We start from the raw sequence: 15,881 nt of genomic DNA on the forward strand, positions 1-15,881 counted from the left end.
TCCCTCCACCCACTCTCTACTCTCTCTCTCTCCTCATCTCTCCCCACACTCTTTATCTTCCCCTCTCTCTATCTCTCCCTCCACCCACTCTCTACTCTCTCTCCATCTCTCCCTCCACCCACTCTCTACTCTCTCTCCATCTCTCCCTCCACCCACTCTCTACTCTCTCTCTCTCTCCATCTCTCCCTCCACCCACTCTCTCTCTCTCCTCATCTCTCCCTCCACCCACTCTCTACTCTCTCTCTCCTCATCTCTCCCTCCACCCACTCTCTACTCTCTCTCCACATCTCTCCCCCCACTCTTTATCTTCCCCTCTCTCCATCTCTCCCTCCACCCACTCTCTACTCTCTCTCTCTCCTCATCTCTCCCCCCACTCTTTATCTTCCCCTCTCCTCATCTCTCCCCCCACCCACTCTCTACTCTCTCTCTCTCCTCATCTCTCCCCACACTCTTTATCTTCCCCTCTCTCCATCTCTCCCTCCACCTACTCTCTACTCTCTCTCTCCTCATCTCTCCCTCCATCCACTCTCTACTTTCTCTCTCTCCTCATCTCTCCCCCCACCCACTCTCTACTCTCTCTCTCTCTCCTCATCTCTCCCCACACTCTTTATCTTCCCCTCTCTCCATCTCTCCCTCCACCTACTCTCTACTCTATCTCTCTCCTCATCTCTACCTCCACCCACTCTCTACTCTCTCTCTCCTCATCTCTCCCCACACTCTTTATCTTCCCCTCTCTCCATCTTTCCCTCCATCTACTCTCTACTCTCTCTCTCTCCTCATCTCTCCCTCCATCCACTCTCTACTCTCTCTCTCCTCATCTCTCCCTCCACCCACACTCTTTATCTTCCCCTCTCTCCCATCTCTCCCTCCACCCACTCTCTACTCTCTCTCTCCTCATCTCTCCCTCCACCCACACTCTTTATCTTCCCCTCTCTCCATCTCTCCCTCCACCCACTCTCTACTCTCTCTCTCTCCTCATCTCTCCCCACACTCTTTATCTTCCCCTCTCTCTATCTCTCCCTCCACCCACTCTCTACTCTCTCTCCATCTCTCCCTCCACCCACTCTCTACTCTCTCTCCATCTCTCCCTCCACCCACTCTCTACTCTCTCTCTCTCTCCATCTCTCCCTCCACCCACTCTCTCTCTCTCCTCATCTCTCCCTCCACCCACTCTCTACTCTCTCTCTCCTCATCTCTCCCTCCACCCACTCTCTACTCTCTCTCTCCTCATCTCTCCCCCCACTCTTTATCTTCCCCTCTCTCCATCTCTCCCTCCACCCACTCTCTACTCTCTCTCTCTCCTCATCTCTCCCCCCACTCTTTATCTTCCCCTCTCCTCATCTCTCCCCCCACCCACTCTCTACTCTCTCACTCTCCTCATCTCTCCCCACACTCTTTATCTTCCCCGCTCTCCATCTCTCCCTCCACCTACTCTCTACTCTCTCTCTCCTCATCTCTCCCTCCATCCACTCTCTACTTTCTCTCTCTCCTCATCTCTCCCCCCACCCACTCTCTACTCTCTCTCTCTCTCCTCATCTCTCCCCACACTCTTTATCTTCCCCTCTCTCCATCTCTCCCTCCACCTACTCTCTACTCTCTCTCTCTCCTCATCTCTACCTCCACGCACTCTCTACTCTCTCTCTCCTCATCTCTCCCCACACTCTTTATCTTCCCCTCTCTCCATCTCTCCCTCCATCTACTCTCTACTCTCTCTCTCTCCTCATCTCTCCCTCCATCCACTCTCTACTCTCTCTCTCCTCATCTCTCCCTCCACCCACACTCTTTATCTTCCCCTATCTCCTTCTCTCCCTCCATCCACTCTCTACTCTCTCTCTCTCCTCATCTCTACCTCCACCCACTCTCTACTCTCTCTCTCCTCATCTCTCCCCACACTCTTTATCTTCCCCTCTCTCCATCTCTCCCTCCACCCACTCTCTACTTTCTCTCTCTCCTCATCTCTCCCCCCACTCTTTATCTTCCCCCCTCCTCATCTCTCCCTCCACCCACTCTCTACTCTCTCTCCTCATCTCTCCCCACACTCTTTATCTTCCCCTCTCTCCATCTCTCCCTCCACCCACTCTCTACTCTCTATCTCTCCTCATCTCTCCCTACACCCACTCTCTACTCTCTCTCTCCTCATCTCTCCCTCCACCCACACTCTTTATCTTCCCCTCTCTCCATCTTTCCCTCCACCCACTCTCTACTCTCTCTTTCTCCTCATCTCTCCCCACACTCTTTATCTTCCCCTCTCTCCATCTCTCCCTCCACCCACTCTCTACTCTCTCTCTCCTCATCTCCCCCCCCACTCTTTATCTTCCCCTCTATCACTCTCTCCTTCATCCTCTACCTCTCTCTCTCTTCTCCCAGCCATAAAACCTTCCTATACAGCGCTAGTGTCTATCACAGTGTGTTCTTGGAGGCATGAAAATCTTGGAGCCATGAGAATCTGTGCTCATTAGAGATGTCAGCTTCCCACCCAGGCATTGCAGAATAGCGAGACCAGCCTCTTATAAACAGTACACAGAGGATATACAGACACACACAGAGAGGCAAGAGACACACACACACACACACACACACACACTTTGATGAGAAGTGACACCTGAACTGTACTGTGTTACTATTCATTCCCAGTACCGCTTGAACTGTTTAGAGACAAAAACAGTCTTTGAAAGTGTGCCTGCAGTGCTGCTGTTCTAAGATTGTTTCTCTTCCAAACAGCCTGATTAAGCTGACCTTCAGGCAGAGGGAAATCATTAGGAGGTGTTTGAGTAGTGTGAACATCCTGTAATGAAGTATTCACACAGCCATAGGTAACCAATTCTTCAGGATATCAATTTACTGGAGAGCAGCACACCTTCCACAGCCCGACATAAATAAAAAAGACGAGTCATTGTTGCAGTGACTAGTGTCTAGCGTATATTTTGGTTCGGGACTTTTTCACAAAGCACAAAATACATCTGAAATGTCAAATGAAGTTTACAATGAAACTTGGTTTTAATTGCAACCTTTCATCAGGTTGTTATTGTGAAATAGTGTATTAAATAACCTACCAGGTTAAATAAAGATAATATTAATAGACAATGTGAAACAATAAACCACATCAACATTTGAGTAGCGCATACCCAAAATGGCCACCACGATGTCATCCTTGAGGATTTCGATGGACCCTCGTGACAAGAAGTAGAGGGCAGTAAGCACGTCTCCACAGTGGACCAGTGTGTCGCCCGGTGGGGAGTGCGTGGTCTTGAACCTCATGGCCAGGGCCCTCAGGCAGCCCTTAGTAGCCCCTTGGAATGCCTTGCAGCCCTGGAGCAGACTCGCGTTGAGGTGGAGGCAGATATCAGCCTGGAGACACTCTGGGAAACCCTTTAGGACCTGGGGGCGTGAAAAGACAGGCCACAGCAATAGGAGAATGGTCAGATAGGACTGGGATGGATTTGTCTGTGGTGTTGTCAGAGATGTGCTGTCAAACTAACTCGAGACGTCTTTGGGTGTGGGTCTGGTTTGAGTTTGCGAGTCAGATATGGTTTGGAATCCAGAGTGGGTTGATACAATTGCCAATTGTGTTATGGTCTTCTTCTCAAAATCGAAATACTGCATTGTCATATGTGACTGTTTGAGGGGGGGTATTTTTATGGCATCTTTATATGGCATCCATAGCCTTTAATCAGAGTACTAGCATGTGGGGGTAAACAGATGGATATCCAACACTGCTATACAAGACACAACAAACTAGGAAAACATGGAAACAAACATGGAAACACATCTCCCCTTTGATTAACAAATAATTAGCACAAGTGTGCTCATGAGGGAGCTTTCTATCTTACTGGGGTATCATTAGTGTCTGTGATTCAGATTTATCATAAAAATTAGTAAATAAAATACTTACCTCAACTGAATTAACCTGTTATGTCATTTAGAGTTTAAGGATCAGAGTGACACAAGTATTTCAACTACTTAAATTACTACATGCTTAAATGCAAATAGTTTCAATGGAAAAATGTCACCTAAATTATTCAGTATCATGACATTAATGCCCACAATTGGAAAACAAGTAATTTGCCTGGGACTGAACACCACACTCGGTTACAGGTTAAAGGTCATGAGATGACTGTAAATAGAGGAGAAAATCTTGAACTGTGACATCACAGGGGACCAAAGGGCAAGGGAAGGCTTCAAACACACAAAGGGGAAAATGAAACAATGAAACATTCTTACTCTATATCATATACAAAATCTAAATTTCTTGAAAAAGAGAGGCTATTTTTCATTAGTTGGGGAAAAAATCATAGCAGAAGATTTTGGAAAGGAGAGATTGAACAACATTTGGCAAGTGCAGGTACAATATCGCTGGACATGTGTGCCAAGCCTCCCACATTGAGGGAAACCTGGCAGTGCCAAGCTGTCTGTGCCTCTCCCATTGGCAGTATTCACAGCTTGGTAACTACCAGATAAAATTATGTGATTGTGTTTGAATACACAGATTTCATGCAAACGGCGACCTTGTGGCAAGCCACATGCAAGTCAGTCTGTGATGGACAATATGGGCTGCTAGGAGCACTGAGGGTTATACTACTGGCTGGCATGCAATGTGGAAGTCAGTATGTACACTGAGTGTACAAAACATTAAGAACATCTGCTCTTTCCAGGTGAAAGCTATGATCCCTTATTGATGTCACTTGTTAAATCCACTTCAGTCAGTGTAAATGAAGGGGAGGAGACAGGTTAAAGAAGGATTTTTAATCCTTGAGACAATTGAGACATGGATTGTGTATGTATGCCATTCAGAGGGTGAATGGGCAACACAAAATATTTAAGTGCCTCTGAACAGGGTATGGTAGTAGGTGCCAGGCGCACCGGTTTGAGTGTGACAAGAACTGCAACACTGCTGGGTTTTTCACGCTCAACAGTTTCTCGTGTGTGCCAAGAATGGTCCACCACGCAAAGGACATCCAGCCAACTTGACACAACTATGGGACGCATTGGAGTCAACATGGGCCAGCATCCCTGTGGAAAGCTTTCGACACCTTGTAGTCCATGTCCCGACGAATTGAGGCTGTTCTGAGGGCCACAGGGGGGTTGCAACTCAATATTAGGAAGGTGTTCTTAATGTTTTCTATACTCAGTGTACATGACATGATCTAGAGAAGGCTACAGTATTTAAAAGTAACTGGGGAGCATGCCTTCAAATGAACATGCTGTTTTTTCTAGACTATAAAGGCGAAGTTATGGATTTTATGGATAAATGTATTCTTTGATTTACATCTTGGTCTACGATTTTACTACACTCTGCCATTTTTGAAAACAACATGTTTCAGAGGGAAATAAGTTAACACTATTATCTGTGAACATAGTACCTCCTGCTCTTACCAGAGTGGTGAAGTCATTCCATTTGACATGACGCAGACATGGAAAAGACACATTTCTATAAGTACAGTTAACATCACCAGGGGAAAAGCCGGTTTACATACAGTATCCATGGCTTTCATTCTAGAGTTTAGAATCCTAATCAAGATCATAATAATGTCATATAACCATGTCGCTAAGGGAACACACTAGGCTTTATGTTAATGGTAAGAACCGTCTTGGAGACAAGGTTGTTTAACGTCAGAAAAAACATTGAACAGCTTCACAGAGAAGCTAAGTACTGTAGGAGAAACACAGCAATGCAGTAACATAACCGCATCGTCAAACTGTGGGGCTGAACATTAAAAACCTATTGAAGGACAACAGCAATCTGAATCAGAAATCTGAGACTTAACCATACCCTTATCCCACCATAAGAATAACGCTATGTCCCAATATGAGCATTTTTTTGTTAAAGTCTCACTTGGAAGACTTATTAGCCCCAAACACACACACACACACACACACACACACACACACACACACACACACACACACACACACACACACACACACACACACACACACACACACACACACACACACACACACACACACACACACTCACAGACACAAACGCGCACACTCACAGCTTCCCAACCAATTACACCCACCCTCCTACTCACACAACCCCCACACACTCCCCCTATTCGCACCATATTCATGTCGATGCCGTTGGTGTAGTTCCAGGCATGTTGGAAGTACTCCTCCAGGCGTTGCCTCAGTGGGTTGGGGATCTGGTGGAAGCGTATGAATTCTTTGACCCGGAGCATCTGCAGATGGTACCGCGCCGTACCAGAGTACAACCGCTGGATGATGGCCGACACATTACCAAAGATACTGGCGTACATCAGGGCTGCGAGAGGGAGAATCACACCAGACAGGAGATCATCATGTCGTCATCACTGTTAGCAATATTCTAATTTCCCTTAATTAATCAGTAGCTAGGAATATAGTAGTACAATAACTTATAGAGTAGTACTACTTGGCTTTACAGTAATAGTGATTCATTGTAGAAATATGTATAATGTATTCATTTGTTTGTTCGTTCATTGATTCCATCTGTTTTCAGTCCTAGTACAGTCTACACACTCACAGCCAATCAGCATGACACAGATGGAGAAGATCTTCTCGGAGTTGGTGTTGGGGGAGACGTTGCCAAAGCCCACGCTGGTCAGGCTACTGAAGGTAAAATAGAGGGCCGTGACGTATTTGTCCTTGATGGACGGGCCAGAGCTGGGGTCACTGTAGTTGTACCTAGGTGGTGAGACGGTACACTCAGTTCATGGTTCGATACATTTCGTGGTATTTTTCCTACAGTATTATCCCAACATAATTTTTGGGAAAGTATCATTTTTTCATTGAACCTTTATTTAACTAGGCAAGTCAGATTAAGAACAAATTCTTATTTACAATGACGGCCTACAACGGCCAAACCCAGACGACACTGGGCCAATTGTGCGCCGCCCTATGGGACTCCCTATCACGGCCGGTTGTGATACAGCCTGGAATTGAACCAAGGTGTCTGTAGTGACGCATCAAGCACTGAGATGCAGTGCCTTAGACCGCTGCGCCACTTGGTTTTACCAATATTTCTTAGTTGAATTAACAAATCATGACGTTCTTTCCTATCATTCAACTGCATCGTTATTAAAGAGTCATGTGATACAGTAAATAGTATTGGGGTACATTGAGGCACAAGTCCATGGTACATATTGTTACGATATTCAGTAATTCAGTATATTTTATCTTGCCTAGTACCTCTTTCCAATGGACACGCCCAGGTTATCCAGCCAGCCAATCTTGTGCTCCAGATAGGGCTTCTCCACATTGCCGATGGCGTACCAGATGCAGGCCAGCCAATGGGCAATGAGGGCGAAGATGCACATGAGGAGCATAAGGACGGCGGCTCCGTACTCTGAATATCGGTCCAGCTTACGGGCCACGCGAACTAGTCGGAGCAACCGGGCGGTCTTCAGCAGGCCAATCAGAGTGGTGGTCTGAGGGGACATAGAAGTAAACAGAGCTGTGATTGGCTGGGGGTTTGAGTGTTGCAGTATAGTGCAGACACGTTATTTGTTAATTGGATGCACCACAACAGGAAGCAATTTGTTGTTATTAGAGGTACCCTTAAGGTCACTGTTACAATCAAGCTTGGCTGAATGACCACAATCCAGTTTCTTATTCCAGTTTCTAAATCACTGAATATGACAGTGTGTGTCAATGGAAGTGACCTCTGCAAAAAATAGACTGCTGTCTAAACCAGCAGAGAGCAGTGGCAATAATATAAATTATAATATAACATATTTCCATCACTCTAAAATGTTGTTATGAGGAGTGAGGAGGATTTATCAAGCCTACATACTGATACTAAGATGACTGCAGAAAAAAAAAATATGTTCCCAAAGAACAATAAAGAAAATGACAGAGAACGTCCAAGTCTTCAGCCAGGCAGCATGAAGCAAACACCACGCCTCTTCTGTCCTCCCACCCCTCCTGCCTTCTGTTCACTTTCATTTAAACAGCCTTAATCCTGGCATCTCTCCATCTCTGTTCCTGCCCAGCTAAATTAACACGGTGACCAAAAAATAAATAAACGACCACGGCCTGCCATGAGATAAGAGCTGATTTATTGGCGTCGCACAGTCTGCAAACAGCATAAGTGAGTCTTAGGGAAACGCTAATAGTTTGTTCCCCATCTCATCAGGACTGACGATTATAGTAATATCCTGAGGGATGTCATTACTACTACTGTTTCTCGTCCTCCACAGTCACCCAGGTCTCTGCACCTGTATACATTTATTTACAGGGGGCTTCTCTCGTTTACACATGAGACTCAATTTGACAGTGACTATGGTTCCTTGTCTCATAGAAGGGGGTCTGATTTATGGCGCAACACTGACTTGACTCTGTCACAGGTGAATGTGCTCTGCTGAGGGACACGGATGCTGCTGCTGAGGCTCTGAAAGCTCCATTACAAACTGCCCGGCCCATCCACCCAAATCTTCCCCCTAAATCGCTGCAATCATTTACAGCAGCTTTTGTCTCCTATACTCTTAGAAAAAAAGGTGTTATCTAGAACCTAAAAGGGTTCTTTGGTTGTCCCCTAAGGAGAACTCTTTGAAGAACTATTTTGGTTCCAGGTAGAACCCTTTTGGGTTCCATGTAGAACTCTGGAACCAAAAAGGGTTCTCTTATGGGGACAGCCAAAGAACCCTTTTGGAACCCTTTTTTCTAAGAGTGTACTTCCCAATCGGGAAGAGAAATCAGTCTCAGACAGACAGGGCATATCCTAAATCAATCAGAAATTCTTTCCATGTTTTTAGAATTTATCGTAACTGTTGATCTTGACTGGAATGTCGGATGTGCAGAGTGACTGAGGGGTTTGTGTGCAAAAAGGGGTGGTTTAGTAGGGTATATTAGTTGATGGTTGATTAAAATACTTGCTCAAGTCTGCAGTGCTTGTGAGTTGAAGAGTGGAGAGCTAAAGCTTCTCCCTAACGACCCTGGTGGTAAATGAAATGTGTCCGGGATGGGGTTGGCTAGTCATCTGTGTTGGCCTGTCCACTCTACACAACCCCTGATAGGCAGACAGCACATGACGGTTTATGTTCAACCACTGTCTGAAATAGAAGACATAATCCCATAGGCTACTGGCTACAACAGGGTTTTCTAACTACGCTCATGGGCCCCGATCCCGATTTAGGAATTGATGCCTTTCCTACGCACGCCTTTCCTACGCACTCATCAGTATTTGGTATACAGATTTACCTTATTTAGTTGTGTAACACACCCTGCTGGTGTGGCTACCTTGCACACTCTGTATAAATGTAATTCAACCGCTGAAAACCCTCACACTTGCTGGCCAACAGATTTTCTCATGGAGTTTTCATTCTATGGGGTTTTCAGTACATACGTATATGCCTTTAGATAAGGTTTTAATTACAATTTTGTCAACAGACTCAACAGAAAACATTAAGAGAACGGGTTCAGAATATGGGGATCAATGAAAGAACGCCATCTATGCATATTGTTCTCCGTTTCAGCACCAACTAGATTCAAAAATACTCTCGTAGATTATTTAGGCAAATTTTAGGGTTAGGAAAGTATGTATGAATCATAAAAAAAAAATTGGAGAGTCTTCACGCACTAAATACTGTATATCGATGAATAAAAATACAGTGGTTTGATTCATCCTGAAAGCTGTCATACTCAAGTTCAGTTCATGAAATATTGGAAGAAATATAACCTAGAAGTATAACCTGTATAAATATAACCGAATTCTCACTAATCATGGAAGTGTATGACAACGGTCCAGTCGCCGTGAACCGTGCGCCAGGCTCCATGTTTAACCTGCTACGTGTGTTCTGAGTTCCATAATGATTCAAATAGGCTACATGTCCCAAATTATTGCACAACGTTGGCCAGATATGATCCACTAATGCTAGCGACCCTCAAGAAAATGAATGATGCAAAAATAAATGCATGTGGGTATTACTGACTGTGGCTCCTGGTAGTGGCTAATATTTAACATGATACAAATTGTAAAATAAATCAGAGAAAAGCCTGGGCATATAATCAAAACATTATAAAGCGCATGCATCAACTCGGTAGGTCCAGCCCTACAGAAGCCTATGGCTTGGGTTTCCACACTTCATCCGTGCAAATTATGAGGGCACACAATAAAAATTCTGAATAACGCCACAGCGATTTATATTCTATTTCACTGTGAACAATCATATACATTCCATGTTGATATGATTTTCAGTTTGCTTCCATATGGCTGGTTTCACATTCGTCTCCAGGGACCATAAGGAAAAATCATCTAAAACAATGGCTGTGTATTTACAATCCCCTTCTCCAAACGGATTACTCATTTACCTAGCTCTTATCGATAGATCCTATGAAGTTATAAAAAAAAAAATTACAGTGCATGGAAAATTGCATTATTTCTATCAGAAAAAACTAAGTAGATGCTCTTTCCACTTGGAACCGGTAAATTCGCTAGACCTTATTCATGGTTTCATCGTGGTAAAGGTGGTGTAATTAAGAGGGAATTAGGTAAAGGTCAGAATTCGATGTATCTGTAGACACATCTCCTCCACACCTTCATTTATTCTAGCTCCACCTCAAACAAATAGTGGGTGAATAGCATGCTATTCTCATGTTTAAATTTAAGGTAAGACTACTCATAGACAGAAAAGTCCATCAAAAGGGAATTACGTTGCATTTACGCAAATCTGTGTCCTGTAGAACTACTGTCTGGGTATGCAGGCTTTTGTTTCAGCCCAGCACTGACACACCTGGTTCAAATGATCAACAAATTCAATTCAGACCTCAATTGGATTAATTGGTTGTTGCTGCAGGACTTACACAAAAACCTGTACATGTTATCATAAAATGTAGCCTCTGCTGCTTATTTCCTGAAAAGTGAGAGACGCTATATTACATGGACACACGCTGTGGCATGTCACCACTCGTCTGTCTGTTCCGCTTCCTCTTCCTGCCATTCACTGACAGCCCCAGACTTAGGGCAACTCTCCAGTACAAGACACCTGATGGTAAATAATGACTCGACAAATCACTGCTCTGACACACCACTGCTCCCTACACATGCTCACTTGTCATCATTTTGCAGGAGACATCTTTTTTTCCCTGGAACATCATGTACCCTGTCCTGTCCCGCTCTGTGATGTGTCAGCAAGGGACACACTTAGCAGTCGCTGCTCGGCTGAGATATTGACATCCTGTGGGTGTAATCAGAGTAGATAAATCTTCCCTCTCTCTTCCTCTGTCCCTCTCATACGCAGGAACACATCTCTCCCTCTCACTGCAGTCCAACAATCGTTCTTTTGACCTGCATCTTTCTTGCTCTGTCTTTCCCTCCCTCCTTTTCTAGAGTTGAGAACTTGGAAAGCTACTGTTCCACCTGATGGGCCAACACAGCACAGTACCGCTCGGTTTGACTCAGATTCAGCTCGGCTTAGCAGTGTAAAAAGGGTCTAAGCGTTTTCCCTTACTTCATCTGATCCCGAGCCGAAGATGAGCAGATCAAAGGGGATGGCAGCCACCATGTCGATGAGGAACCAGCCCTTGAAATAGTGGATGGCTATCTTCGCCGGGTGGCTGACCACCTCCTCGTTGAGATTCACATAGGTTGTCCTGAAGTTGATCAATATGTCCACGATGAACATGATGTCCACCATGAGGTCGACCACGTTGAGCGGCGAGCACGAGTAGCCGCACTCCCTCCTCTTCTGCTCCTCTAGGTCGTTGAGGAGGAAGGCGGCGGAGTAGGGCGTGAAGATGGCCGTGTAGATGACCAGCAGCAGGATGAGCCAGTCCCACACCGCTTTGAAGGGGCTGTAGTGGAGGATAGTTAACTTGTCCATGCGCGGCACCTGGAGCTTGTACTCGGGAAGCACATCTGCGCCCAGGGATAGCACCTGAGGAGGAAGGAGGGAGGAGTTAAGAGGAAGTAAAGTGAAGACATGAAGAAAATGGTGGCTTGGATCAATGTATTAGAAGAGCGAATGAATCCTATAGAATCCTAAGGAAATACTTTGAAATTCAAGCTGAAGTCAGTGGGATGTAAATATTGTATAGGGGCCTACTGCAAAAGCCACGATGCTAATGTTGCATTCAAATATTATCTAACACTATTTAAAACAAATGTATATAACAGCCTATATGTAGGCTATTATGGATGCATACTGTACATGTATATGGTCTATACTGTATATAACATTAAGTTAATTCTATGGATGAAAATACACAAAGGTTAACATCATCAGCTTGCCCCTTGTGCTTGGCTGTAGGGAGGATAACTATACATTTATATACAGGTCGCTTAACCTCCTCAGGCATACTATTCATTCTTTATGAGTCGATCACTGGACACTAAACACCGCTGAACTCCCAAGAGGATATCAGTCACGTGGAAATATTGATGGAAGAACAGTGTCTTAACCATCCTTCCAGAACTACAGTACCCATTAGCCACATACACATACTTAAAGAAGTACATGTTCGTTTAGTATCTTACTGTATTAGCCAGCAAATTGCAAACAAGTAATATGACGGGAATGTCCTTGTAGGGGCTTCTACATAGGAAACACCCTATTTAAGGAATGTTTAATCGCATCAATATCCCCACTATTCCAGTTAGAGTATGGCCTGTCCCTGGATAACTTTTAACATCAATATCACAGAGCAGATAATAGTCTCAATGACACTAAGGTGATTATCGTGGTAGGAGGTGGTGGGATATAGTCATTCATTCTGCAGCTTGACACTTCAATGCCAGGGAAGACATTTCTGCCTCTGCTCCTCATGGCTGATTATCACTGTGGCGACACCCAAGGGCAGAGAAGTAATTATTGTAGATGGAGAGAAGAGCAAGCTGAAATAGAGCCTTGGAAATGGAATTAGGGCTCCATTTCGGTCGCCTTCGACATAGAACTAGAATTACTAGAATGGCAATCCCCATTCAAGTCAATGTTCCATGATGGTCCATTCAAGTCATTATTTCCACTATTTCCAATTATTTCCTCCACCATCTAGGCCTACTCCTAGTCGCACCCTGGCAGGGATCGCCTCGGCGACCCCTGTGATTGAGTGGGATGAAGGGCGGCGGGCTTAAGTGATTATAATGAAATTGGTTATTAGATGTCTTCTGTCCCCTCCCCTGTGTGATTACAGGTCAATAGAACAACCCTCCACTATATCACACCCTTTAAAGCAAATCACCAAATAAAGGGCAGAGAGAGAAAAAGCTTTTTCATTATTCATGTCCAGCTACAGTAGTTATCTTCATTGAAAGTTTTGGTAATTAGGCCACAGGCAGTTTTATTTCTTTCATCAAACTGCCCTTTGCTCAAAGTGGAAAAGAAGCACAAGGCAGTGATTGTCATGAGAAACCTCTTTTTGAATGAACGTGTTGTTTTGTGACTCTTGATGACATACCACCTAAATCAGGCAGAATCACATACCATGTGGATAGATTAGTCGATGTGGCCTACTGGGCTACTTCCACTGGTAAGGAGTTGGTAAAAGGAGTACCTAATCTCTGATCCAGGGTCACATGTTTCTAGGCCTATATGATCCGGTTAATCAATGTTGGGTCGGTAAATCTGATCCTGTATCTGTGGTTAGTGGCAACATCTAATTTGAGCCATATGGTTACATAGGTAAACTGTCTCTGAGCCTGCTGGCAAGCCCAGGGAGGAGTCAATTTGCAGAATGAGAGCTCAGTTGAGCACGTTGCTCCCCCTGATCTGTTACTAAATAAACTATTCAGACATAATTATTTAATGCACCTAGTGTGGATTCATTTGCTATTGTGCAAATTAACTCTCTCATCTGGAATAACTGTATGCAAATGAGTGGTCTGTTCATTTCACCCTCTCACGTTATTTGTTTGTATTGTTGGAGGATTTGGAATACCAGAGTGTCATTTCCTGTCTTGGCCAGTGCTGCTTTGTCACGTGACCCACAACATTTATTGTTGACAATAATGAAAAAAATTGGCAAAACTGAAGCAAAGCCATGACATAACGACTGGTAAAACTGAAGCAAACCCATCCAAACCTGGAGAAATAATACCTCATAGAACGAACATTAACTTCTTATGGCTGGGGGCAGTATTGAGTAGCTTGGATGAATAAGGTGCCCAGAGTAAACTGCCTGCTACTCAGGCCCAGAAGCTAAGATGTGCATATTATTAGTAGATTTGGATAGAAAACACTCTGAAGTTTCTAAAACTGTTTGAATGATGTCTGTGAGTATAACAGAACTCATATGGCAGGCAAAAACCTGAGAAAAAAATCAAACCAGGAAGTGGGAAATCTGAGGTTTGTAGGTTTGCCTATCCAATATACAGTGTCTATGGGGTCATATTGCACTTCCTAAAGCTTCCACTAGATGTCAACAGTCTTTAGAACCTTGTTTCAGGCTTCTACTGTGAATGATGAGGGAATGAGAGCTGTTTGAGTCAGGGGTCTGGCAGAGTGCCACGAGCTCACTCAGGCGCGCCCTCGTGAGAGGTAGCTGCGTTCCTTTACCTTTCTAAAGACAAAGGAATTCTCCGGTTGAAACATTATTGAAGATTTATGTTAAAAACATCATAAAGATTGATTCTATATATCTTTTGACATGTTTCTACGAACTTTAATGGAATTTTTTTACTTTTCGTCTGGCCTGCGCGTCATGAATTTTGATTTTTGAACTACACGCGCAAAAAGGAGGTATTTGGACATAAATTATGGACTTTATCGAACAAAACAAACATTTATTGTGGAACTGGGATTCCTGGGAGTGCATTCTGATGAAGATCATCAAAGGTAAGTGAATATTTATAATTATATTTCTGACTTCTGTTGACTCCACAACATGGCGGGTACATGTATGGCTTGTTTCTGTGTCTGAGCGCCGTACTCAGATTATTGCATGGTGTGCTTTTTCCGGAAAGTTTTTTTGAAATCTGACACAGCGGTTGCATTTTTTAATTTTTAATTTATTTCACCTTTATTTAACCAGGTAGGCAAGTTGAGAACAAGTTCTCATTTACAATTGCGACCTGGCCAAGATAAAGCAAAGCAGTTCGACACATACAACAACACAGAGTTACACATGGAGTAAAACAAACATACAGTCAATAATACAGTAGAAAAATACGTCTATATACAATGTGAGCAAATGAGGTGAGATAAGGGAGGTAAAGGCAAATTCCTTTCCTTGGGGGCCTAATTGGTGTATCACTTTTGCCCCAGCCTCAGCTAACTGACTCCAATAGTCAACTAATCATGATCTTCAGTTTAGATAGCAATTTGTTTAATCAGCTGTGTTTGCTAGGGATGGGGAAGAAGTGTGACACCACTCCGGCCCCCGAGGACTGGAGTTGCCCATCCCTGAGCTATATAAATAATCACAACAAATACTAAGATCTGGTTGGAATATACAAGCTGCAACCCACTATTGAGATGTATGACTCACACACACACACCAGCATATGTCCTCTAAACTAGAAGATGCCCTTAGTGCCAATGACAAACTAAGATCTGCTTTTAAGGAAAACCCAGTGCCAGATACTGTATAGTATATACTGTATACACTAGTGGAGGCTCCTCAGAGGAGGAAGGGGAGGACCATCCTCCTCAGTGAATTTCATAAAAATCTATATAGCGAAACATTAAAAAAGTTATCCTTTTTAGATATAACTATACTAAATATATTCACGTCACCAAATAATTGATTAAAACACACTGTTTTGCAATGAAGGTCTACAGTAGCCTCAGCAGCACTCTGTAGGTGAGCACCATGGTGTAGCCGGAGGACAGCTAGCTTCTGTCCTCTGAGTACGTTGACTTCAATACAAAACCTAGGAGGCTCTTGGTTCTCACCCCATTCCATAGACTTACACAGTAATTATAACAACTTCTGGACGATGTCTTCCAACCTATCAGAGCTCTTGC

The 15,881-nt window shown here is 44.0% G+C and overlaps 1 protein-coding gene across 1 annotated transcript in view; it reads right to left on the bottom strand.

Moving 5' to 3' along the window:
* The window catches only part of LOC120050754 (potassium voltage-gated channel subfamily H member 7-like), a 97,759-nt gene that overhangs the window by 29,743 nt on the left and 52,135 nt on the right, over positions 1 to 15,881 (bottom strand). Inside the window, exons 7-11 of the mRNA XM_038997312.1 lie at positions 11,430 to 11,855; positions 7,171 to 7,409; positions 6,506 to 6,666; positions 6,066 to 6,265; positions 3,126 to 3,378 (exon numbers count right to left, since the gene is read on the bottom strand). Of these exons, the coding sequence (XP_038853240.1) occupies positions 3,126 to 3,378; positions 6,066 to 6,265; positions 6,506 to 6,666; positions 7,171 to 7,409; positions 11,430 to 11,855 (1,279 nt within the window). The remainder of the gene's footprint in view (positions 1 to 3,125; positions 3,379 to 6,065; positions 6,266 to 6,505; positions 6,667 to 7,170; positions 7,410 to 11,429; positions 11,856 to 15,881) is intronic.

Source organism: Salvelinus namaycush, chromosome 7, assembly GCF_016432855.1.
Source record: "Salvelinus namaycush isolate Seneca chromosome 7, SaNama_1.0, whole genome shotgun sequence".
Classification (NCBI taxonomy): Eukaryota; Metazoa; Chordata; class Actinopteri; order Salmoniformes; family Salmonidae; genus Salvelinus; species Salvelinus namaycush.